The sequence below is a fragment of the Oncorhynchus clarkii genome, chromosome 7 (assembly GCF_045791955.1).
Source record: "Oncorhynchus clarkii lewisi isolate Uvic-CL-2024 chromosome 7, UVic_Ocla_1.0, whole genome shotgun sequence".
NCBI classification, from domain to species: Eukaryota; Metazoa; Chordata; class Actinopteri; order Salmoniformes; family Salmonidae; genus Oncorhynchus; species Oncorhynchus clarkii.
Window position 1 is genome coordinate 70,096,316 of NC_092153.1, and position 27,524 is coordinate 70,123,839.

A 27,524-nucleotide genomic window follows, 5' to 3' on the forward strand; every position below is an offset into this window, starting at 1 on the left:
AAAGCTTTAAACCAAGTTTATTCTGCCCAGAGGGTCAATACAGCTGCATTAGACAAAAACATGGTTTCAACAGTGGTAGTGTACATACCCCACTTTGGGTGGAGTCTCCTCCTTATCACCAAACATTGCATCATTATTGCTAGGCAGAGAGCTGAGTGACGGGCCTTAAACAGTTCCTCCACTCTCAGTTCTGCTACATGTGATTGTTTTCCCTGCACTCAGCCCCTCCCAAGCTTACTTATGGCACCCCTCATGTCTCTATTATACCTAATGATTAATAATATATACATTTCAGAAACCAAACCTATCACCTTCATTGCAAAACAGTGTATTTGACTCAATTATTTGGTGACATATTTAGTATAGTATGATAACTTTTTTAATGTTTCTAATGTTTTTATTTTTATGAAATTTAATTCTATACCTATATCACAGGAGGTTGGTGGCACCTTAACTGGTGAGAACGGTCTCGTTGTCATGACTAGAGTGGAATCAGTGGAATGGTATCAAATACAACAAACACCTGGTTTACAGGTGTTTGATGCCATTCCATTCGCTCAGTTCTGGCCATTACCATTCTCGGTAAGAAAAACAAAAATAAGAAATGCATACAAAGGAATGATCATCTTGCTCACATAACATGATTTGATAATAATAAAATTGGTACGTAAAGAAAAAAAGGTGGGCATCCACCTCCAACTCCCCATCCCAGATGACAGAACAAAACAATAAAGGCCTTTAAACACTTGTTGGACAATGAATGTAAAAATAAAAAGCCTTTTATGGTGTATGACAGAGTGGAAAAATAATCCCATTTAATGCATTTTATGAAACAAGAGAATCAGCTTTCACATGATGTGAAAGCTGATACTTTGTCATGCAATACTACAAATCTATGCTGGAATCTCCTGCACGTACTCTCTAGCCGACACCTTTGCTGCATAGAAGTAGTAGTAAAATAAATGTACTGCTTTAAAATGGAGAAAGCCTCAAAGGTCCTGCCCATGCTGTCACAGATGCTACAATAGGACAGATACAAAGATGAGATGTCTAAGTTAATGCTTTGCTGTCAGCTAGCCATAGACTTAGTTAGACTTCTTACTTTGTATCTGTGCCATTATGTCGTCTGTGAGAGCATGGGCAGCGCCATTGAGGCTATCTGCATTTTAGAGTAGGCCAGTGGGAAGAGTTATAGGAGGATGGGTTCATTGTAATGGCTGGAATGGAACTAATGGAACGGAGTCAAACAGGGTTTCCATTTGTTTGATGCCGTTCCATTTATCCCATTCCAGACATTACAATGAGCCCATTTTCCTATAGCGCCTCCCACCAGCCTCCTCTGCTCCATTTTAAAGTAGTGAATTTCTTATTTTACTACTTCTATGAGTTGGTAAACAAACTGAAAGGGTGCACAGTGCCACCTGGAGTGTGTTGTTTGAAAAGGTATAAAGGCAAGGTTGTTGTTTACTTCCACCTGCAGTTATGGAATGTTTGCTAATGAGTATCATTCTTTGGCTGACCATTCCTGATGACCTGGATGGAATTATGTGATCCTTCCTTAACCCATAGGAAGTCCCACCCAGTTGACTACTTCAAAATGGCGAAATTCCCCAATGGCGCTGTTCATGCTAAAACGGGCTTCACTAGTTATCTATCTAATGGGGCATTCACATGCCCGTGAGAAGTGGGAAGTTGTAAATCCGACATGATTGTTTTCAAGTTGTTTTGATGTTAGGAACAATTCTTCAACCAAGAAAAGTTTACATAGCTTGCTTAACATTGATAATATGGTAAAACTAGCTACATTATCCATTTAAATACATTTTTAATTGTTAATAAGGGATTTGTTGCCATCACTTGGTTTAAAATGTAAAAGCTTAGTGGTGAAATGCCACAACTCTGCAACTCTGGTAACAACATTTTCTCAGTTTCCCAATTGTTATTATGACTTGAGGGTTGTTCAAGTGAAATTGTCCAGTTGAAACTACAAACTTCACAGTCAATGCAGCTTTTCATCGATTCTTCCATATTTTATTTAACTAATATTTGTTGGCTTATTTATGCATTCCCTCTTGTATATAATGCTGTCAGATATTTATACATAGATACATACATATACATCTCTACGGAGTTGAGTTGCGATGAGTGTCGGCGGAGTGTACCACTGACTAGATTGAGTCACTATCAGTCAATACTTGTAAAAATGTCTGTTTGTCCTGTGTAACTGCAAGCTTTTCTTTGGGTGCTGAAATCCGCAGTTTTTATATATATGGATTACGGGGTACAGTTTGGCAGACGTCACATAAAATTCTTTTTTTTCTCTCCAAAAACAACTGATTTCAGCACCCGAAAAAAAGCCTGCAGCTGCACAGGACAAACATAGGTACAGGAAAAGCATAAAATAATTGACATTTTTACAAGTATCAACTTATAGTGACTCGATGTAGTGGCGGTGTACTCTTCTTGGCACATCACACAAGAACCCTGTATGGAAGATATCCATATTACAGAGGGATCTAACTAGAGCTACTAGCTAGCTAAGATGAACCAGTGAGGATTTTACATGGAACCCAAAGAGTTCTTTAAAAGGTTCTCCTATGATGACAACCGAATAACTGTTTTAGGTTCTAGACAGCACCTACATATAACACCCAACAGTGTACACTTGCATTAGATAAGCTAGTATCCTTGATAGAATGCCAAACATGATGCATAGATAACTGACATCATTGGACTTTATGAAAACATTGAAAAGAGAACTTTCACTCCAGTCTTCATCCAGCCTTCAAAACAAATTTCCTAAGGGGGATAGCTTATCTGAAATTAAATCTAGACTATATAGATTTAGGAGTGTACTGGATGGCTCACTAATCTCCTAGCGTGTGACACTCATGCATGTTGTTGGAGGTCCCAGATGTAGTCGTTGGCAAAGTTCATAATCTGAGTCATGGCGTTCAGGATCAGGATGTCCATGTCATCATCCAGCATCTCCTCCTCATGGTAGTTCTTCACCGGCAGGATGCAGTTCATGGGAACACCCAGCTCATTACTGCAGATCTGCATCTGAGAAATGTTGGACAACAATTACTTATGCTTTACCTGAGAAAGCAGGATTATTGTTTTACCTGAGTTGGCAGGACTTTTTCTTTACCCGAGTGGGCAGGAATTTAGCTTTACCTGAGTAAGATTTAATGTGATTTGATGTGACTTGAGGATTACATGTGATGTAAAACATGACTCACCTTCTCTTTGATTGCCTTGCTGGTGTAGATTCTCTTCACATCACTGTCCACAAGAACACAAGCCTTGTCTGGCATGGTCATGACAACAACTTGAGGAATTCCTGTTGAAGAAATGATTGAATGGAAGAGCTAATATATAGGTAACACAGTTTCAAGTAATAATAAAAGTGAAGGTCAAGAGCTATCTACAGCCAAAGGCCACTTCATAAACACGGCGTGAGAAAGACACAGAGAAACATAGAGGGTTTGGAATAGCTCACCCATATTACTGGCTTTTTCTCTGACCTTCCGCATCTTCGCTGTGACATCACTTGACATGAGAGAGATTTTGTCTGCTGGTACAACACTCACCAGACAGTGAACCTTGTTACTTGACATAGGCATCCTATTGTAGTCTGGACTTTCCTCAGTTAATGGCCAGCAAGGATTGAACTGGCCCAAGGAAAGACAAGATTGGTCTGACAGGACTTCTCTGCTTAAAACGATTACTAGTTTGTTTTGTTAAATTTGCTATTGAAAAATGTATTATTTGGCTGGTGTTGGTACACTCTGAGGAAAAAGGTGCTATCTAGAGCCTAAACCCATAGGAGAACCCTTTGAAGAGCAATTTTTGGTTTATGGGAGAAACCTTTTGGTTCCAGGTAGAACCCGTTTGGGTTCCATGTAGACCTTTTCCACAGAGGGTTGTACATGGAACCGAAAACGCTTCTACCTAGACCCAAAAAGGGTTCTACTATGGGGAATGGTGAAGAACCTGTTTAGAGCCCTATTTTCTAAGAGTGTAGAAAGAACAGAACTATTGGCATTGTTTGTTGGGTTAAGGAAGGCTACATTTACAGTATAATATTATTTGCGTCTGTATGTATACATTTGTGTATGCTGGTTTACCTTATAGCCTTCTGGTAGATGGCCCTTCAGAGCATTGATGAGGTCTTTAGGTTGCATCCCATTTTCTTGTGCCTCCAGACCCATGACATCATTGAATGCAAAGGGTAGACGGGCATTTCCATTTTTAATGTAGTGTGTTTTATACTGAAAATAAACATTTTTAGAACATACTCATAGCAGGTATTTGTGTACAAAGGTATGCTAGGGATCCATGTTTCATCCATTAATAGTGTTTTGTGATCATTGGCACTGCATTCCTAATTTATAGTAACTTACTGTCTTGGTGAAGCTTGTGCCAGAGGCAGCTGCTACCAGGGCACCAGATGTTGTGCGTCCTTGGAAGACATTGTTGACTGAGTTGATGAAGCTGGACTTCCCTGCACCGACTGGTCCATGTAGCAGGCATCTCAGATGACCCACGTCAGGATCATTCAGTTCAAAGTTCCTCAGGGCCCCCACCATCTCGTCCCTATTTTGTTTACTGTCAGAGACAATGATTTATCATCAATTTAGCATAGCACACTGTTTGCACATCCCTTGATATTGATTGTAACATCCTTTGCATTCTTTTTTGTTGTCTCCTAGTTATCCTCCATACTTGGCCAGTCAGGACATACTTACCTCCAAGATACTTTCCTCCATGGGCTGTCAAATTCTGTGTGACACAGGAATTTATTTATATTAAATGAACTTGGCTGTAATTTCTCGTTTTCAATTCCCTCCATCACTTTCAAAAGATATCTTCACCTTCATTTAAATGAATGTGCAATAATTCATGATTTTTCACACAATAAATCAGAGTAGAGTCAACTTGATACAGTGCCTTGCGAAAGTATTCGGCCCCCTTGAACTTTGCGACCTTTTGCCACATTTCAGGCTTCAAACATAAAGATATAAAACTGTATTTTTTTGTGAAGAATCAACAACAAGTGGGACACAATCATGAAGTGGAACGACATTTATTGGATATTTCAAACTTTTTTAACAAATCAAAAACTGAAAAATTAGGCGTGCAAAATTATTCAGCCCCCTTAAGTTAATACTTTGTAGCGCCACCTTTTGCTGCGATTACAGCTGTAAGTCGCTTGGGGTATGTCTCTATCAGTTTTGCACATCGAGAGACTGACATTTTTTCCCATTCCTCCTTGCAAAACAGCTCGAGCTCAGTGAGGTTGGATGGAGAGCCTTTGTGAACAGCAGTTTTCAGTTCTTTCCACAGATTCTCGATTGGATTCAGGTCTGGACTTTGACTTGGCCATTCTAACACCTGGATATGTTTATTTTTGAACCATTCCATTGTAGATTTTGCCTTATGTTTTGGATCATTGTCTTGTTAGAAGACAAATCTCCGTCCCAGTCTCAGGTCTTTTGCAGACTCCATCAGGTTTTCTTCCAGAATGGTCCTGTATTTGGCTCCATCCATCTTCCCATCAATTTTAACCATCTTCCCTGTCCCTGCTGAAGAAAAGCAGGCCCAAACCATGATGCTGCCACCACCATGTTTGACAGTGTGGATGGTGTGTTCAGGGTGATTTGCTGTGTTGCTTTTACGCCAAACATAACGTTTTGCATTGTTGCCAAAAAGTTCAATTTTGGTTTCATCTGACCAGAGCACCTTCTTCCACATGTTTGGTGTGTCTCCCAGGTGGCTTGTGGCAAACTTTAAACTACACTTTTTATGGATATCTTTAAGAAATGGCTTTCTTCTTGCCACTCTTCCATAAAGGCCAGATTTGTGCAATATACGACTGATTGTTGTCCTATGGACAGAGTCTCCCACCTCAGCTGTAGATCTCTGCAGTTCATCCAGAGTGATCATGGGCCTCTTGGCTGCATCTCTGATCAGTCTTCTCCTTGTATGAGCTGAAAGTTTAGAGGGACGGCCAGGTCTTGGTAGATTTGCAGTGGTCTGATACTCCTTCCATTTCAATATTATCGCTTGCACAGTGCTTCCTGGGATGTTTAAAGCTTGGGAAATCTTTTTGTATCCAAATACGGCTTTAAACTTCTCCACAACAGTATCTCGGACCTGCCTGGTGTGTTCCTTGTTCTTCATGATGCTCTCTGCGCTTTTAACGGACCTCTGAGACTATCACAGTGCAGGTGCATTTATACGGAGACTTGATTACACACAGGTGGATTGTATTTATCATCATTAGTCATTTAGGTCAACATTGGATCATTCAGAGATCCTCACTGAACTTCTGGAGAGAGTTTGCTGCACTGAAAGTAAAGGGGCTGAATAATTTTGCACGCCCAATTTTTCAGTTTTTGATTTGTTAAAAAAGTTTGAAATATCCAATAAATGTCGTTCCACTTCATGATTGTGTCCCACTTGTTGTTGATTCTTCACAAAAAAATACAGTTTTATATCTTTATGTTTGAAGCCTGAAATGTGGCAAAAGGTCGCAAAGTTCAAGGGGGCCGAATACTTTCGCAAGGCACTGTATATGCATGACTTTGGACTTTTGTCAATGCAGGCTCTAAAACGGAGTATACAGATCAGACGTCAATTGTATTTTTACTGATATGTCTCATGCTGTTTTCACAATATGTCATGACTCATGTCTCTTACCCTTCTTTGGTGGTGTTGGTCTTGGTGTTTGTGATGGTCGGACTAGATGTCTATCATGTTCCCAGAGAAAATTCTATTTGGGGGTGAATAGTATGTCATTTATGTACTGCAACTCTCATAGTCTGCTAAGGGCCACATGAAAATAATATTTTCATATTTTGGTCAGATTTGATTTCAGACTGGTTCCTTCAACGACAGACATACAGTCAGGTCCATAAGTATTTGGACAGCGTCACAATTAGCATAATTTTGGCTCTGTACGTCACCACAATAGATTTGAAAGGAAACAATCAAGATATGTTTAAAGCGTAGACTTTTATCTTTAATTTAAGGGTTTTGTCAAAATTATTGTATGAACCGTGTAGGAATTACAACCATTTTCATACATAGCCCCCCAATTTTAGGGGCTCAAATGTAATTGGACAAACTATCAATCATTAATTAAATTGTGAGTTTTAAAACTTGGTTGCAAATCCTTTGCAGTCAATGACACAGACATCAAAGTCTGGAGCCCATAGACATCACCAGATGCTGGGTTTCTTTCCTGGTGATGCACTGCCAGGCCTTTACCGCAGCTGTCTTCAGTTCCTGCTTGCTCTTGGGGAATTTTGCCTTCAGTTTTGCCTTCAGAAAGTGAAATGCATGATAAATTGGATTCAGGTCAGGTGATTGACTTGGCCATTGCAAAACATTCCACTTCTTTGCCTTAAAAAAGTAATGGGTTGCTTTAGCAGTCTGCTTCGGGTCATTGTCAATCTGCACTGTGATGCACCGTCCAACGAGTTTTGAAGCATTTGGCTGAATCTGAGCAGATAATATAGCCCTAAACACTTCAGAATTCATCCTGCTGCTTTTGTCAGCAGTCACATAATCAATAAATACAAGGTAACCAGTTCCATTGGCAGCCATACATGCCCACGTCATAACACTACCTCCACCATGCTTCACAGATGAGGTGGTATGCTTTGGATCATGAGCAGTACCTTCCCTGCTCCATACTCTTCTCTTCCAATCATTCTGGTACAAGTTGATCTTTGTCTCATCTGTCTATAGGATGTTGTTCTAGAACTGGACAGGCTTTTTAAATGTTTTTTTGGCAAACTCTAAACTGGTATTCCTGTTTTTGAGGCTTACCATCTTGTGGTAAACCCTCTATCTATTCTGGTGAAGTCTTCTCTTGTTTGTAGAAGTCTTCTCTTGATTGTTGACACAGATACGCCTACCTCCTGGAGGGTGTTATTGATCTGGCAAACTGTTGTGAAGGAGTTTTTTTTCACCAGGGAAAGAATGCTTCTGTCATCCACCACAGTTGTTTTCCATGGTCTTCCGAACCTTTTGGTGTTCCTGAGCTCACCAGTGCGATCATTATTTTTAAGAATGTAACACAGTTGATTTGGCCACACCTTTTGCTATCTCTCTGATGGGTTTCTTTAGATTTTTCAGCCTAACGATGGCTTGCTTCACTGGCAGTGACAGCTCTTTGGACTTCATATTGATGGTTAAGAGTAACAGATTCCAAATGCTACACTTGAAATCAACTCTAGACATTTTATCTACTTACTTGTAAATGAACTAATGAGGGAATAACACACCTGGCCATGGAACGGCTGATCAGCCAATTGTTCAATTACTTTTGGTCCCTTTAAAAGGGGTGCCCACATAAAAAGTTCTGTAATTCCAAAACCCTCTCCCGATTAATGTAAATACCCTCATATTCATTATTTAATTTAAACTTCAATATGCTAAAAATAAAATAATAATAACTTGGTCAATGTCCAAATATTTATAGACCTGACTGTATTTACAGTATTGCTGATTACTCAAGGATCGGAAATTGTTGCCAAATGATGTGAAATAATACAGTCATTATACAGTTGATGTCGGAAGTTTACATATACTTAGGTTGGAGTCATTAAAACTTGTTTTCAGCCACTCCAAAAATGTCTTGTTAAGAAACTATAGTTTTGGCAAGTTGGTTAGGACATCTACTTTGTGCATGACACAAGTCATTTTTCCAACAATTGTTTACAGACATATTATTTCACTTATAGTTCACTGTATCACAATTCCTGTGGGTCAGAAGTTTATATACACTAAGTTGACTGTGCCATTAAATAGCTTGGAGAATTCCAGAAAATGATGTCATGGGATGTCATGGCTTTAGAAGCTTCTGGTAGGCTAATTGACATCAATTGAGTCAATTTGAGGTGTACCTATGGATGTATTTCAAGGCCTACCTTTAAACTCACTGCCTCTTTGCTTGACATCATGGGAAAATCAAAAGAAATCAGTCAAGACTGCAGAAAAAAATTGTAGACCTCCACAAGTCTGGTTCATCCTTGGGAGCAATTTCCAAACGCCTGAAGGTACCACGTTCATCTGTACAAACAATAGTACGCAAGTATAAACACCATGGGACCATCAGCCGCCATACCGCTAATGAAGGAGACGCGTTCTGTCTCGTAGTAATGAACATACTTTGGTGCGAAAAGTGCAAATCAATCCCAGAACAACAGCAAAGGACCTTGTGAAGATGCTGGAGGAAACAGGTACAAAAGTATCTATATCCACAGTAAAACGAGTCCTTTATCGACATAACCTGAAAGCCACTACTCCAAAACCGCCATAAAAAAGCCAGACTACGGTTTGCAACTGCACATGGGGACAAAGATCATACTTTTTGGAGAAATGTCCTCTGGTCTGATGAAACAAAAATAGAACTATTTGGCCATATGTTTGGAGGAAAAAGGGGTAGGCTTGCAAGCCCAAGAACACCATCCCAACCATGAAGCACAGGGGTGGCAACATCATGTTGTGGGGGTCATATTTTTTAAATTTAATTTAGTATTTTATTACGGATCACCTCTGAACCCCAGGAAGAGTAAACAAATTAAGGCGCCTCACACCACTATCCACAACACAACATACAACAATACCACAGTGTAGGTGTGTGTAGAGTGCATGTGCTAGCGTGTGTGTGTGTGTGTGTGTGTGCCTGTGTGTGTCTCCTGACAGTCCGTGTTGTTCCATAAGGTGTAGTTTTATCTGTTTTTTAAATCTGATTTTACTGCTTGCATGAGTTATTGATGTGGAATAGAGTTCCATGTAGTCATGGCTTTATGTCTGTTCTGGACTTGAGGACTGTGAAGAGACCCCGACCGGCTTGTCTTGTGGGGTATGCTTGGGTGTCCGAGCTGTGTGCTAGTCCTTTGAACAGACATCTCGTTCCTTTCAACTTCTCACAAAGACCAGACGTGATGAAGTCAATCTCTACTCTACTTTGAGCCAGGAGTGATTGACATGCATGCCATTTATGTTCTCTCCGTGTACATTTAAGGGCCAGCCATGCTGCTCTGTTCTGGGCTAACTGTAATTTGCATATGTGGAACTTAACCATATGACTGGGCAGTAGTCAAAAACTAGGGAGAAAACTAGGGCCTGTTGGACTTGATTTGTTGATGGCAATATCAAGAAAGCGGAGTAGCGCTTTATTAAGGACAGACCTCTACCATCTTAGCTACCATTGCATCAATATATTTTGACCATGACAGTTTACAATCCAGGGTTACACCAAGCAGTTTAGTCTCATCAACTTGCGCAATTTCCACATGAATCATTACTAGGAAAACAGCTCCTACAAGCTTCTTATTATGAATTTATTTCAGCCAATCATCAGTGATTTGTGTAAGTGCCGTACATGTTGAGTGGCCTTCCCTATAAGCATGTTGAAAGTCAGTTGTTTATTTTTTACTGTGAAACAACATCTGGTCAAAGACACTTTTTTTTCTAAAAGTTTACTAAGGGTTGGTAGCAGGATGATTGGTCGGCTGTTTGTGCCGGTAAAGTGGGCTTTTCTATTTTGGGGTAGAGGAATGACTTTTGCTTCCCTCCAGGCCTGAGGGCACACACTTTCCTATAGGCTTAGATTGAAGAGATGTGTGCTGGAAAATTAAAAAATTAGTCATGCTATCCTGTATTTTACTACTTTGAGAACACTATGCTAGTGTTTTTTTCTAACCTGATACAAACTTGTCTTTGTGTGACTTAGTCAAAAGACCAAGGTCTGTTTGCGAGTGACCACAGCATGTGACACTTCCTGTGTTTTTACTATCTGCAGGAAGTCACGTGTGGAAACTTGCAAAAAGGAGCACATTATATTGTGAGCTGTGACCAATCCAACTAGACGGTTCCTCAAGCTATCTTAATCTGCACAGACAAACTAATCACCTTTTACACACTACGTTCTCCACCCCTGTTTACACACATCTGCTAAACTGCCACATAGACCATGAAGGTTGTACTTTCTATAAAAACTGAGAGCCAACTCTGTTTGTTGGGCTTTTAACTCTGCACTGTTGAGTGGATTGTTTTTTTTGCAAATCTTATAATAAAGTTGTTGTTTGAGGAATCTACAGTCTCTCTTCTTCTGGTTAGAATTTCCACAACAATTTGGCAACGAGGGTGGGATGGTTAACTCCGCCTGCTGATCATTCCCAGGAGACCGAGGTTAACCGTATGGGGGGGCTACAGTAGACGTGGCTCAGGGTGCCCACACTTCGCCTCGGACCCGGCAGGGAGCGTCAGCGGACGGATACCCCATCTCGAACAGACAGTTAAGGGTGAGACGGATTTTCTTAAGTGCAACCTCCAATTGAGGAAAGTTCTGGGAACTTTCAGAAAATCCTGTTCTGGGAATAGGTCACACGTATTGAAAGTGATTCCTAATGAAAGCAATTCCAGGATAAGATCCTGAGGTACTATAGAGATAACAGGAATAGGTCCTGAAGAAATATGCCATGGGTTACGATCGTAAGATGTAAATGCACAAGCTATATCATTCCAGGACAGGGTCCTGAGGTAGAAGTAAGAAAATATTCCTGCAGTTTCGAAAAACATTTTAAAAGAAAATAAATGAATCAGTGGACTGGTAAAACAGTTGGTTATGATTGGGAAACCAGCTATAAATTTAAACCCTCCATGGAAATGTGCATAGGAGATACTACCATGTGGGTACAAAATGTACAATTACATAGAGTAATAAAAAATATGTACTTGCTTAAATTATAAGAAAGGAAGACATTCCTAACCAAATACTGTTTGTTTTGTGTGTTTGTTTTTGTTTCCTGAGTGTGTGTGTAAAGATGAGATTTATATTATGGACTGACACATGGACCCTAATTTTGGTAATATGTGTTGTCAACAATAGTGATATTTGAAACGTGACACTGGTATAAGACATATTCTCTCTCATATATTTTGAATTTACATATATATTAGAGCCGTGAGAAAAAAAAACTCTGGACGCCGTCGAGAGAGGCGCAGAAATAACCACCGTTGAAATGTAATCTGTTGTTTCTGACACTCCTGTAAAATAGGGAATAGAAGAGGTAAACTATTTCAAAGCCATAGAGGCACTAAAAGAAGCGCAAGAGCATTCTACCAATTCAGCTCGAATATGAACAACAAATCAAATCATGGATAAAATTGGGCAGCATTTCCCTGCTAACGGAAGATTCCAATTTAATAAAGAAATCTGAGATGCTATTGTGAGTTGTTACAATGATTAAAATAAAAATCTAAAGCTCAATACACCAGCGTTTTGATGTTAGCGTTCTTGTCAACAGAAAAACAAAACCACTAAAACCAAAATTAGTAGATGTACTCAGCATTACCACACTAACCAGACTATTTGTGACGTAAATTAAGTATGTATCCTTATTGGTCACGGTATGAATAGTTAAAATGTTCCCGGATGTTGTACTACATTCGCAAAAATACAAAGTATATAAGCAGTGGTCACTATTTCCATGCTTTTAGGGCCCATAATGCAATTCTTCAGAAAATTGGCGTGGCTTCACAACGTTTTCAGTTTTGAAGAAAATGCACCTGAAGTCTGACGAGAGCGGATACAAATTCATTGCTTTAACTAATTATGACAGATGTTAAGAAAATGTTGAGCAATGTAGTAGAGTAATGACTGTTCAAACAAGTTATGTTATACTTATATGTTGGCTGACAATTTGTTAGTTACGCTATCCTTACGTTACGCTATGAACCGCATAGCATATCATTACAGCAGTATATACCGGTAATATATGTTAGCTAGTTAACATTAGTTGGCTACTAATACACCGAACTTACCAGTATATTAACTATATGCTATCCAAGTATCCAATGTTTATTGAGTTGAATATTCACATCATTCTTAGCTTAGCTAAATAGTATAGTTGTTGTGCGTTCTCAATGGACATTGTTAATTCGGGTGCATTTGTAAATTCGCTCTGGCTATCTACTCCGATTTCAGAGCACTCTCGTCTGAACATGTAAGAGCGCAGAATTTACTGTTGAATTTACAAATGCTCAACACTCATTGAATATAGCCATTGTCAGTAAACGTTGGCAAAAAAACGTAAATAAATTGTTGCCAGCATCATCAGTTACATCAGTTACAGTCACCAATGCTCTGGATAACATGAAAACAGCCTAACCAGCTCTGCTACAACATTTGAGAGAAATAAGCTTTTTGTGCATATTGAAAATTGCTGGGATTTTGCTGAAAATTGCTGGAACACTTCACATATTGCGTTTATATTTTTGTTGAGTGTACAATACATTTGACGATAAGCTATGCAGCCAAACTTATTTGCCATTCCTTTTGCCTCGTCCCTCTCAACCATATACTTTTTAATTGTTTATCAAAACAGAGGTATTTAACCGTTTTTACAGTCATTTTCTTAAATGGGTGCATGCTTATTAGTAACTGGAATAAGCAATTTCATGACTGTGTCAAGTGCAGCATCTGCTTGTTCCTCATTACACACAACAGACCAGCAAATATTATTGATATCTTCAACATAGCAATCACTACAAAACCTATTGTATTATATCTTATACACTACATTAGACCCAGCCTTTGGAACTTTACAGTTTGAAGTGGACAGCTTTATGAAAACCAGTCAATATTTAGGTCACCCAGAAAATATATATTTGTTGATATCACACACATTATCAGGCATTTCACACATATTATCGAGATACTGACTGTTAGCACTTGGTTGTCTTTAGCAACTTCCCAAAATAATAGGATTTAGATGAGGCAGGTGAACCTGTAGCCATATTACTTCAACAGCATCTGAATATAAATAGCTACTCCTCCACCATTTGGCATTTGTCTCTTCTGTAGATGTTATAACCATATATTGCTAACATTGTATCATCAAAGGAGTTATCTAAGTGTGTTTCAGAGATAGCCAGAATGCTTTTATTTCTCGCAAGTTATCGATTTCAAGTTTTACTTAACACTTATTTTTCTTAAAACGTCATTGTTGGTTAAGGGCTTGTAAGCATTTCATTGTTGTATTCGGTGCATGTGACAAATAAAATTTGATTTGATTTCATGAACCTTGTTTCTTTGGCTACATATGTTGTTTTGGGCAATTTTTTTGCACTTTTTTCAGTTGCTTGAATGTTTTTATTAATTTACTGAGAGGCTTATCAGAGGTAGACATGACAGTGATATTTACAATTTAGCCGATAGTGCAGGGTGAACTGCTCACAGTGGGCTTCCTACTAGGGCAACCCGTCTCAGTGCTAACAGTATAACTCAGGTTCATAGGCACATGGTTATTGCTGACAGCACCCGTCGGATTGACAGAGGCATGTAGAGGAACACAAATTAGGTTATTTACATTATGACTGACAACACCCCTGGGAAAATGTATATTTGCAGCAGCACTATGACAGTTCAGCAACACAATGGTAGGGATTATCTGAGCAGGGTTTGGGTCACTGATAAGTAATTGTGTCAACACGGCCTTGAAATGTGTGGACAGGGTCCAGGCACTAAGATGATTTGGATGGACTCTGTCATTCCTTTAGAGCACCTTCTGTTTCCAGAATGTGTCATAGTTATCTATAAAAGTTATGCCAACAGAGCTACAGCAGTATTTTACCCAGATGTGTAATGCAAGTAGCCTGCTGAATCTTTTGCGGCAGCTGCCCAGCGATGGCACAAGGCCTGAAATAGTGGGACACTTTTTGGAGTCTTTCAAAGCTAGAAGCAGTTCTTTAAAATCCAGTTTCAGCAGTTCCGAGTTTAAGAACTCTGTGGGTAGTGCTAAAAACAATGTCATATTTGAATTCCTCCATCTTAATGCACCCTTGCCATTAGAACATAACTCTAAAAGTAGCAGAGATCCCACTCTGGACAGTTGCTTCATGAGGTATCTCTACCTGAAAATACATTTTCTAATTGATAGTTGGTATTCAGCAGTCGTAAATGTCATGTTGTGTCTTGTCTCTGTCCTTTCCCTTCACCCTGTCTCCCTCTGCTGGTCGTTGTTAGGTTACCTTTTCTCCCCCGCTTTCTCCCAGCTGTTCCTTGTCTCCTCTAACTACCCATTCACCCCGTTTCCCACCTGTTCCCTTTTTCCCTCTGATTAGGTCCCTATATCTCTCTCTGTTTCTGTTCCTGTCCTTGTCGGATTCTTGTTTGTGTTTCATGCCTGAGCCAGACTATCGTCATGTTTGCTGTAACCTTGTCCTGTCCTGTCGGAATCTGCCGGTCTATCTGAGCCTACCTATGTTTGGTTATTAAAGAAGCTCTGTTTAAGTTAGTTCGCTTTTGGGTCCTCATTCACTCACCCCAACAGAAGAATCCGACCAAGAATGGACCCAGCGACTTCGGATCCTCTCCACTCAGCCGTCGGAATCCAGGGAGCGATGCTAGGCAGACACGAGCAGGAAGTGTCTGCTGCTCGACATGCCGTTGAGACCCTGGCCACCCAAGTCTCCAACCTCACAGAACAGGTTCACCATCTCCGCCTCGATCCACCGGCCACTTCCAGGGCTTTCGAATCTCCGGAGCCCAGAATCAATAACCCGCCGTGTTACTCTGGGGAGCCCACTGAATGCCGCTCGTTCCTCACCCAGTGTGATATTGTGTTTTCTCTCCAGCCCAACACTTACTCCAGGAGCACTGCTCGTGTCGCCTACGTCATATCTCTCCTTATTGGACGGGCTCGTGAGTGGGGCACGGCAATCTGGGAGGCAAGGGCTGAGTGTACTAACCAGTATCAGGACTTTAAGGAGGAGATGATACGGGTTTTTGATCGATCTGTTTTTGGGGAGGAGGCTTCCAGGGCCCTGTCTTCCCTATGTCAAGGTAATCGATCCGTAACAGACTACTCTATTGAGTTTCGCACTCTTGCTGCCTCCAGTGGCTGGAACGAGCCGGCTTTGCTCGCTCGTTTTCTGGAGGGTCTCCGCGCAGAGGTAAAGGATGAGATTCTCTCCCGGGAGGTCCCTTCCAGCGTGGATTCCCTGATTGAACTCGCTATTCGCATTGAGCGACGGGTTGATCTGCGTCACCGAGCTCGTGGAAAGGAGCTCGCGTTCTCCGTTGCCCCCCTCTCCGCATCACTACCATCTTCCTCTGCCGGCTCGGGAGCTGAGCCTATGCAGCTGGGAGGTATCCGCATCTCGACTAAGGAGAGGGAACGGAGAATCACCAACCGCCTCTGTCTCTATTGCGGTTCTGCTGGTCATTTTGTCACTTCATGTCCAGTAAAAGCCAGAGCTCATCAGTAAGCGGAGGGCTACTGGTGAGCGCTACTACTCCTGTCTCTCCTTCAAGATCCTGCACTACCTTGTCGGTCCATCTACGCTGGACCGGTTCGTCAGCTTCCTGCAGTGCCTTAATAGACTCTGGGGCGGAGGGCTGTTTTATGGACGAGACCTGGGCTCGGGAACATGACATTCCTCTCAGACAGTTAAGGGAGTCCACGGCCTTGTTCGCCCTGGATGGTAGTCCTCTCCCCAGGATTCAGCGTGAGACGCTACCTTTAACCCTCACTGTTTCTGGTAATCATAGCGAAACCATTTCTTTTTTGATTTTTCGTTCACCTTTTACACCTGTTGTTTTGGGCCATCCCTGGCTAGTTTGTCATAATCCTTCCATTAATTGGTCTAGTAATTCTATCCTCTCCTGGAACGTCTCTTGTCATGTGAAATGTTTAATGTCTGCTATCCCTCCTGTTTCCTCTGTCTCTTCTTCACAGGAGGAGCCTGGTGATTTGACAGGGGTGCCGGAGGAATATCACGATCTGCGCACGGTGTTCAGTCGGTCCAGGGCCACCTCTCTTCCTCCACACCGGTCGTATGATTGTAGTATTGATCTCCTTCCGGGAACCACTCCCCCCCGGGGTAGACTATACTCTCTGTCGGCTCCCGAACGTAAGGCTCTCGAGGATTATTTGTCTGTAGCTCTTGACGCCGGTACCATAGTCCCCTCCTCCTCTCCCGCCGGAGCGGGGTTTTTTTTTGTCAAGAAGAAGGACGGGTCTCTGCGCCCCTGCATAGATTATCGAGGGCTGAATGACATAACAGTTAAGAATCGTTATCCGCTTCCTCTTATGTCTTCAGCCTTCGAGATCCTGCAGGGAGCCAGGTTTTTCACTAAGTTGGACCTTCGTAACGCTTACCATCTCGTGCGCATCAGGGAGGGGGACGAGTGGAAGACGGCGTTTAACACTCCGTTAGGGCACTTTGAATACCGGGTTCTTCCTTTCGGCCTCGCTAACGCTCCAGCTGTCTTTCAGGCATTAGTCAATGATGTCCTGAGAGACATGCTGAACATCTTTGTTTTCGTTTACCTTGACGATATCCTGATTTTTTCACCGTCACTCCAGATTCATGTTCAGCACGTTCGACGTGTCCTCCAGCGCCTTTTAGAGAATTGTCTTTTTGTGAAGGCTGAGAAGTGCACTTTTCATGCCTCCTCCGTCACATTTCTCGGTTCTGTTATTTCCGCTGAAGGCATTAAGATGGATCCCGCTAAAGTCCAAGCTGTCATTGATTGGCCCGTCCCTAAGTCACGCGTCGAGCTGCAGCGCTTTCTCGGCTTCGCGAACTTCTATCGTCGTTTCATCCGTAATTTCGGTCAGGTGGCCGCTCCTCTCACAGCCCTTACTTCTGTCAAGACGTGCTTTAAGTGGTCCGTTTCCGCCCAGGGAGCTTTTGATCTCCTCAAGAATCGTTTTACATCCGCTCCTATCCTTGTTACACCTGACGTCTCTAGACAGTTCGTTGTCGAGGTTGACGCGTCAGAGGTGGGCGTGGGAGCCATTCTTTCTCAGCGCTCCCTCTCTGACGACAAGGTCCACCCATGCGCGTATTTTTCTCATCGCCTGTCGCCGTCGGAACGTAACTATGATGTGGGTAACCGCGAACTGCTCGCCATCCGGTTAGCCCTAGGCGAATGGCGACAGTGGTTGGAGGGGGCGACCGTTCCTTTTGTCGTTTGGACTGACCATAGGAACCTTGAGTACATCCGTTCTGCCAAACGACTTAATGCGCGTCAGGCGCGTTGGGCGCTGTTTTTCGCTCGTTTCGAGTTCGTGATTTCTTATCGTCCGGGCTCTAAGAACACCAAGCCTGATGCTTTGTCTCGTCTCTTCAGTTCTTCAGTAGCCTCCACTGACCCCGAGGGGATTCTCCCTGAGGGGCGTGTTGTCGGGTTGACTGTCTGGGGAATTGAGAGGCAGGTAAAACAAGCGCTCACTCACACTCCGTCGCCGCGCGCTTGTCCTAGGAACCTTCTTTTCGTTCCCGTTCCTACTCGTCTGGCCGTTCTTCAGTGGGCTCACTCTGCCAAGTTAGCCGGCCACCCTGGCGTTCGGGGTACGCTTGCTTCCATTCGCCAGCGTTTTTGGTGGCCCACCCGGGAGCATGACACGCGTCGTTTCGTGGCTGCTTGTTCGGTCTGCGCGCAGACTAAGTCCGGTAACTCTCCTCCTGCCGGCCGTCTCAGGCCGCTTCCTATTCCCTCTCGACCGTGGTCTCACATCGCCTTAGATTTTGTCACCGGACTGCCTTCGTCAGCGGGGAAGACTGTTATTCTTACGGTTGTCGATAGGTTCTCTAAGGCGGCCCATTTCATTCCCCTTGCTAAGCTTCCTTCTGCTAAAGAGACGGCACAAATCATCATCGAGAATGTTTTCAGAATTCATGGCCTTCCGTCAGACGTCGTTTCGGACAGAGGTCCGCAATTCACGTCTCAATTTTGGAGGGAGTTTTGCCGTTTGATTGGGGCTTCCGTCAGTCTCTCTTCCGGCTTTCACCCCCAGTCTAACGGTCAAGCAGAACGGGCCAATCAGACTATTGGTCGCATCTTACGCAGTCTTTCTTTTCGCAACCCTGCGTCTTGGTCAGAACAGCTCCCCTGGGCAGAATACGCCCACAACTCGCTTCCTTCGTCTGCGACCGGGCTATCTCCTTTTCAGAGTAGCCTCGGGTACCAGCCTCCGCTGTTCTCATCTCAGTTCGCCGAGTCCAGCGTCCCCTCCGCTCAGGCTTTTGTCCAACGTTGCGAGCGCACCTGGAAGAGGGTCAGGTCTGCACTTTGCCGTTATAGGACGCAGACTGTGAGGGCTGCTAATAAGCGTAGAACTAAGAGTCCTAGATATTGTCGCGGTCAGAGAGTTTGGCTCTCCACTCAGAACCTTCCCCTTAAGACGGCTTCTCGCAAGTTGACCCCGCGGTTCATTGGTCCGTTCCGTATTTCTCGGGTCATTAATCCTGTCGCAGTTCGACTTCTTCTTCCGCGATACCTTCGTCGCGTCCACCCGGTCTTCCATGTCTCCTGTATTAAGCCCGTTCTTCGCGCCCCCGCTCGTCTTCCCCCCCCCCCCCCCCATCCTTGTCGAGGGCGCACCCATCTACAGGGTCCGCAGGATTTTGGACATGCGTCCTCGGGGCCGTGGTCACCAGTACCTTGTCGATTGGGAGGGGTACGGTCCTGAGGAGAGGAGTTGGGTTCCCTCTCGGGACGTGCTGGACCGTGCGCTGATCGAGGATTTCCTCCGTTGCCGCCAGGTTTCCTCCTCGAGTGCGCCAGGAGGCGCTCGGTGAGTGGGGGGGTACTGTCATGTTGTGTCTTGTCTCTGTCCTTTCCCTTCACCCTGTCTCCCTCTGCTGGTCGTTGTTAGGTTACCTTTTCTCCCCCGCTTTCTCCCAGCTGTTCCTTGTCTCCTCTAACTACCCATTCACCCCGTTTCCCACCTGTTCCCTTTTTCCCTCTGATTAGGTCCCTATATCTCTCTCTGTTTCTGTTCCTGTCCTTGTCGGATTCTTGTTTGTGTTTCATGCCTGAGCCAGACTATCGTCATGTTTGCTGTAACCTTGTCCTGTCCTGTCGGAATCTGCCGGTCTATCTGAGCCTACCTATGTTTGGTTATTAAAGAAGCTCTGTTTAAGTTAGTTCGCTTTTGGGTCCTCATTCACTCACCCCAACAGTAAAGGTATGCGTTATTTACTTCGAAGGACTACTAAAATTGTGATTGTGTCAGACAGCAGCGTTATAGAGGGTGAGATGATGACTTGGAATGAAATAATAAAGTAATAAATAAAAAATAAAAAAGTAATATACACAACTGATATTTTATTAAAGTTATGTGAGTAAATGGTTAATAAGTGATAAGCAGTAATGGACAGTCACTACCATCATTGTACTTTTATTCATAGTTTTATTCTGTGTTGTTACAGCAGTCAACCCACAACACAGTGCATTTAATGTTAAAACCGAAAATAATGTTTATTTTTTTATTATCAAAACCAAAATCAAAAAGCTCTAATCGCTCTCAGCACTATTAGCTACACTATTCAGTACCTGTTTTCTTGCATAAACAGAAATTGATCGAACAGTGTATACTCAACAAAAATATATAACGCAACATGTAAAGTATTGGTCCCATGTTTCATGAGCTAAAATGTTCCAAACGCACAAAAAGCTCATTTCTCTCAAATGTTGTGCACAAATTGGTTTACATCTCTGTTACTGAGCATTTCTCCTTTGCCAAGATAATCCATCCACCTGACAGGTGTGGCATAAGACGCTGACTAAACAGCATGATCATTACACAGGTGCACCTTGTGCTGGGGACAATAAAAGGCCACTAAAATGTGCAGTTTTGTCACACAAGTGGGTGGGACTATGCACTCCCAGGCCCACCCATGGTTGCACCCCTGCCCATTCAAACAAAATGCAATGTCATATGCGCCGAATACAACAGTAAGCATTTCATTAGCCCTTAACCAACAATGCAGTTCAATAAATATTTACTAAATAAACTAAAGTAAAAAAAATCGAATCAAAAAGTAACAAGAGAATAACATAACAATAACGAGGCTATATAAAGGGGGTACCGGTACCGAGTCAATGTGAGGGGTACAGGTTAAGCGAGGTAATTTGTAAAGTCACCATGCATAGATAAAAAAGAGCGAGTAGCAGCAGTGTAAATAGTCCAAATGGCCATTTGATTAATTGTTCAGCAGTCTTATAGCTTTAGGGTAGAAGTTGTTAAGGAGCCTTTTGGTCCTAGACTTGGTGTTCCGGGACCACTTGCCGTGCGGTAGCAGAGAGAAAAGTCTATGACTGGAGTCTGACAATTTGCTAGTGCTACTGGGCGGTAATCATTTAGGCAGGTTACTTTCGCTTTCTTAGGAAAGGAACTATGGTGGTCTGTTTGAAACATGTAGGTATTACAGATTTATTCAGGGAGAGGTTGAAAATGTCAGTGAAGACACTTGCCAGTTGGTCTGCGGATGCTTTGAGTACACATCCTGGTAATCCGTCTGGCCCCGCGGCCTTGTGAATGTTGACCTGTTTAAAGGTTTTGCTCACATCTGCTGTGGAGAGCGTGATCACACAGTCGTCCGGAACAGCTGGTGCTATCATGCATGCTTCAGTGTTTCTTTCCTCGAAGTGAGCAGAAAAGGCATTTAGCTCGTATGGTAGGCTCGTGTCACTGGGCAGCTCTCGGCTGTGCTTCCCTTTGTTGTCCATAATAGTTTTCAAGCCATGCCACATCCGACAGAGCAGGTGTAGTAGGATTCAATCTTAGTCCTGTATTGACGCTTTGCCTGTTTGATGGTTCGTCTGAGGGCATTTCGGGATTTCTTATAAGCAACCGGATTAGTGTCCCGCTCCTTGAAAGCGGTAGATCTAACCTTTAGCTCGGTGTGGATGTTGCCTGTAATCCATGGCTTCTGGTTGGGATATGTTTGTACGGTCATTGTGGGGATGATGTCGTCGATGCACTTGATGAAGCCAGTGACTGAGGTGGTATACTCCTCAATGCCATTGGATGAATTCCAGAACATATTCCAGTCTGTGCTAGTAAAACGGTCCAGTAGCGTAGCATTGGCGTCATCAGACCACTTTCGTATTCCTGCTTTACTAGTACTTCCTGCTTTAGTTTTTGCTTGTAAGCAGGAATCAGGAGGATATAATTATGGTCAGACTTGCCAAATGGAGGGAGAGCTTTGTATGAGTCTGTGTGTGGAGTAGGAAAGCAAAGGGTTGGATATTTTCCATGGGAAGTTAAACCTGGGAATTTTGCTTAAATTCATCAAAAAAAGTTAGCTTATAACAGTGAACCTTTTAGTGTGGGAAACATATAAGGCAATTCTAGGTCTTGTGGCATATTTTGATTCAACTATACCCAATTCAATGGAATTGCAACCCTCTGCATGCACAGTGCATTATTCCACCACATGTACAGCTGATTCTCAAGATCTTGCACACTAATGAGATACTATTGAGCCCACACTACTACACTGTCTGAGCCAAGGACTACATGCTTTCTGGTAAGTTTTGATTACAATACTGGGTGGGGTGAATATATTTTATGACATACATGATTTTTTGTCAACTAGTAAATGGTAGCCCACAGCAAAGTGTGTTTAAATGATTGCTAACTTGTTAACAATTTCTGCTCGGTAGTTTTTGCTACCATGCGGGTTTTAGCTTGCTTGAGCCTGCTAACTGAGGAGTGTTAATTCACCTGTTTCCATACATGTTTCATTTTAAAACATGAGTTGTTTAATCTAACTGCTTAACCTCTTGAAGCTAGGGGGCACTATTTTTATGTTTGGAAAAATAACGTTCTCAAAGTAAACGGCCTATTTCCCAGGACCAGATGCTAGAATATGCATATAATTGACAGATTGGGATAGAAAACACTCTAAAGTTTCCAAAACTGTAAAAATATTGTCTGTGAGTATAACAGAACTGATATTGCAGGCAAAAGCCTGAGAAAAATCCAATCAGGCAGTGACTCTTATTTTGAAACCCCTGTGTTCCTATGCATCCCTATTGCCCATTGAAAGGGATATCAACCAGATTCCTTTTTCTATGGCTTTCCTAAGGTGTCAACAGCCTTTAGACATAGTTTCAGGCTTTTATTTTGAAGAATGATTGTGAACGACCACATTGCGTAAGTGGACAGGTGGGGGCTCTCAGAGTGAGTTGTGCGCAAAAGAGAAAGGCGGCCATTGCTACTCCCGGTCCTAGTGAAAAGCCAACTGTCCCGGTTGATATATTATCGAATAGATATTTGAAAAACACCCTGAGGATTGATTATAAAAATGTCTGACACGTTTCTGTGGCCATTATGGATATAATTTGGAATTTTTGTCTCCGTTGTCGTGACTGCTCTTTCCGGTGGATTCCTGAGCATAACACACCAAACTAACGGAGGTATTTGGATATAAAAAATATCTTTATGGAACAAACGGAACATTTGTTGTCTAACTGGGAGTCTCGTGAGTGAAAACATCCGAAGATCAAAGGTAAACGATTAATTTGATTGCTTTTCTGATTTTCGTGACCAAGTTACCTGATGCTAGGTGTACTTATTGTTTTGTCGAGCAATCGATAAACTTACACAAACGCTTGTATTGCTTTCGCTGTAAAGCATCATTTCAAAATCTGAGACGACAGGGTGTTTCGCTATATTGAACTTGTGGTTTCATGAATATGAATATTTTCTAGTAATATTATTTGACTGTTGCGCTATGCTATTCAGCGTTGCTGAAGACAAATATACCGGATCCGGGAGGGGTGGTTCAACGTGTGAACTCTCTTGGTAGATAGTGTGGTCTACAGCTTATCATGAGGTATTCTACCTCAGGCGAGCAATACCTCGAGACTTCTTTAATATTTGACATTGCGCACATGCAGTTATTGACAAATAGGCACACACCCCGCACCTCGTCTTACAAGACGTAGCTCCTCCTCTGAGGATCCCATGTTAAATACTGTCGAAGTAATATGGCTACAGGTTCATCTGCCTCACAAGAAGCATTGCCTGATGTGAACCATGCCTCGAACAAAAGAGATCTCAGAAGACCCCAGATTAAGAATTGTTGACTTGCATAAAGCTGGAAAGGGTTACAAAAGTATCTCTAAAAGCCTTGATGTTCATCAGTCCACGGTAAGACAAATTGTCTAAAAATGTAGAAAGTTCAGCACTGTTGCTACTCTTCCCAGGAGTGGCCGTCCTGCAAAGATGACTGCAAGAGCACAGAGCAGAATGCTCAATGAGGTAAAGAAGAATCCTAGAATGTCAGCTGAAGACTTAAAGAAATCTCTGGAACATGCTAACATCTCTGTTGACGAGTCTATGATACGTAAAACACTAAACAAGAATGGTGTTCAAGGGAGGACACCACTTAAGAAGTCACTGCTGTCCAAAAAAAAACCCATTGCTGCACGTCTGAAGATCGCAAAAAATAGCATTTGGATTAGAGGTCGATCGATTCATCGGAATGGCCGATTAATTAGGGCTGATTTCAAGTTATCATAACAATCGATCATCTGCATTTTTGGACGTCGATTATGGCCGATTATATTGCAATCCACGAGGAAACTGCGTGGTAGGCTGACCACCTGTTACGCAAGTGCAGGCAGCAAGGAGCCATAGTAAATTGCTAGGTAGCTTTCAATTTATCTTGTAAAAAATAATCAATCTTAACATAATCACTAGTTAACTACACATGGTTGATGATATTACTAGTTTAACTAGCTTGTCCTGCGTTGCATATAATTAATGCGGTGCCTGAAATCATGTCACTTCTCTTGGTTCAGTGTAAGCAGAGTCAGGGTATATGCAGCAGTTCGGGTCGCCTGGCTCATTGCGAACTGTGTGAAGACCATTTCTTCCTAACAAAGAATGTAATTCATTTGCCAGAATTTTACATAATTATGACATAACATTGAAGTTTGTGCAATGTAACAGCAAAATTTAGACTTGCCACCCGTTCTTTAAAATTCGTAACGGTTCCATATTTCACTGAAAGAATAAATGTTTTGTTTTCGAAATGATAGTTTCCGGATTTGACCATATTAATGACCTACGGCTTGTATTTCTGTGTGTTTATTATATTATAATTAAGTCTATGATTTGATATTTAATAGAGCAGTCTGACTTAGCAGCAGCAGCAGGCTCGTAAGCATGAATTCAAACCGCACTTTCCTCCATTTGCCAGCAGATTTTCGCAATGCTTGAATCACAGCGCTGTTTAAGACTTCAAGCCTATCAACTCCCGAGATTTGACTGGCAATACTATAGTGCCTATAAAAACATCCAATAGTCAAAGGTCTATGAAATACAAATGGTATAGAGAGAAATAGTCCTATAATAACTGCAACCTAAAACTTCTTAACTGGGAATATTGAAGACTCATGTTAAAAGGAACAACCAGCTTTCATATGTTCTCATGATCTGAGCAAGGAACTTAGGCCAAAATGTCATAAATATGCCAAATTAGATTTATTATGCTTTTAGATACAAATGTTAAATATATGTCAAATCTAAATGTATTGGTCGCATACACATATTTAGCACGTTATCGCGGGTGTAGCGAAATGCTTGTATGAAAAATATACTCGGAAGCAGTGGATGGTGTGCATGCCTCCTGAGTCAGACAAGAATTTCCACTCCGAATACCTCTTCTCCTTCCTCCAAAGGACCATTCTATGGATTACATCTAGTGAAAATTCCCCAAATCACTGTCTTTTTTTTGTCCTGGTTTCATAAGCAGTGATTAGAGCGTTGGACTAGTAACTGAAAGGTTGCAAGATCAAATCCCTGAGCTGGCAAGGTAAAAATCTGTCATTGTGACCCCTGAAAAAGGCAGTTAACCCACTGTTCCTAGGCTGTCATTGAAAATAAGAGTTTGTTCTTAACTGACTTGACTAGTTAAATAAAGTAATGAGAAGGTCACTTCAGACATCAAGAAACTCCTGGCCAAAAAACGCAAAACATTCAGTTTATTTCTTGCACAAGTAGGGTTGAAACTCTCCCGGTCGATTGATGGTTTTAACTGACAGATTTGGTACAAACTTCCCCAAATAATTGACCATACCCAAAACACACTGAATTCCTGTGTGGGGGATTAGCCTTCTCCCTCACCGCTTTCACCTTGGCATGTTCAGGCTGCACACCCTCCGAGGATAGCCTATCCCCAAAAAATGTGATTTACTTCACACCGAACTGACATTTAGCCCAATTTAGTTTCAAACCATGCTTCTGAACCCTCTGCAGAGTCTTTTCCAACCGCTCATTGTGTTCCTGAATAGTGGACCCCCAGACCACAAAATCATCCTCAGACACTCAAACTCCCTCTAATGACACTTTCCATGGCCTTGTGAAAGAGCTCGGAGGCAGAACTTATGCCAAAAGGTATATTCCTCTTAAAGGAATATCTTCCAAAGGGGGTATTGACTACAAAGCTTGATGCTAACTGCATCCAACCTCACCTGCCAGAATACATTTGAAGCATCCAACTTGGAGAAACAATGTGCAGCAGTTATTCTGCTGTTGCCACACATATACCACAGGTGTCGTAAAAGACCACTCAGAACCCCATCAATACACCCGGTAATTTACAAAAATATCAGGAATGTTCAGAAACTATTGTAAATAACAGATACATTTTGGAAATGTATGCCTGAATGATGTTTTTTAAACACTATACATATTTTCCAGTTTCTAGTGTATAGACCATATGGTTAAATATCTAATCATCAATCATGTCATTTGAAAGTAGTTCTCAAATTTTGACAACTGACACGAGTTCGGCATCAAAACATTAGAGGATTTATATACTTTTTATTACTGTATCAATATACTGTAAAGGATATTACATGCTAAACTCTTCTAATTAAACAGAAAAGGTAATCATTGGAGTATAGGAATATGTTTTACAGATTTCTGATTTAATTTTTCATATTTAAAAACATACTAACGTAAGCTAACCCCATTCCATACAAATGTGCGCAACCGCGACATTCAAAGTCTGCAAAGAAAACTAATGGGACTGTAGTGACTGTGTTGACATCAAAATCTGGGGTGTGAACTACATTTCTATTCAAGCGTTGATTGACATGGTAATAGCTCTACAAAAGTGAGTTATTTTACGTTATTTTATTATCCTTTATCTTTAAAATGCCATGTACATTCCCAACATTTTTGAACGTTTCCAAAATGACTGGTTAATTTAGAGAGTTTCCGGAAATATCCCCTCCCTTTGCAACCGTATTCACAAGAAACTGCCTGCATAGGAACAATAGAAGAGAATGTTACACATTTCCCTTTTGTACAAATTACAGGGAGAACTTACATTCATCGCAGTGTAAAGATTTTCCTCTTGCACTACAAAATAAAATAAAAATGCTTTAATAATTGAATAAATAACAACAATATAACAGTATAATGAACAAGTGGTCCTTTACCAATATTTGTTATCAGCAGGATAAATGGTAACCAGAATGACTTACCTTGTTAGAATTAGCTCCTCCTGAGAAGGATTCTGATACAGTTGTGAAAAAGGATTGCAGCTTCATGTGCAGTATATAGCCTATAGTAAAACGTGAAATTGACTGGTGCAGTTACTTTCACTTTCTAGTGTTAGATATGTATGTATCAAGTGGCGAGGGCTGTCTAGCTCTCCTATTTCTATACCCATTTCTTGTAAAT

At 41.8% G+C, this 27,524-nt stretch overlaps 1 protein-coding gene across 2 annotated transcripts; it reads right to left on the minus strand.

Moving 5' to 3' along the window:
- LOC139413788 (interferon-induced protein 44-like) lies at nucleotides 1–27,524 on the minus strand. Of its 2 annotated transcripts, XM_071161544.1 has the most exons (9): nucleotides 27,326–27,524; nucleotides 27,169–27,200; nucleotides 6,706–6,778; nucleotides 4,752–4,785; nucleotides 4,407–4,611; nucleotides 4,131–4,274; nucleotides 3,503–3,674; nucleotides 3,243–3,343; nucleotides 1–3,063 (listed from the first exon to the last, which is right to left on the minus strand). In XM_071161544.1, the coding sequence occupies exons 2-9, from the start codon at nucleotides 27,172–27,174 to the stop codon at nucleotides 2,890–2,892; spliced, it is 909 nt and encodes a 302-aa protein (XP_071017645.1). In that variant the 5' UTR covers nucleotides 27,175–27,200; nucleotides 27,326–27,524; the 3' UTR covers nucleotides 1–2,889. The 2 variants fall into 2 exon arrangements, with proteins under 2 accessions (XP_071017645.1, XP_071017646.1); XM_071161545.1 differs by lacking the exon at nucleotides 6,706–6,778 and having other exon boundaries at nucleotides 27,326–27,433.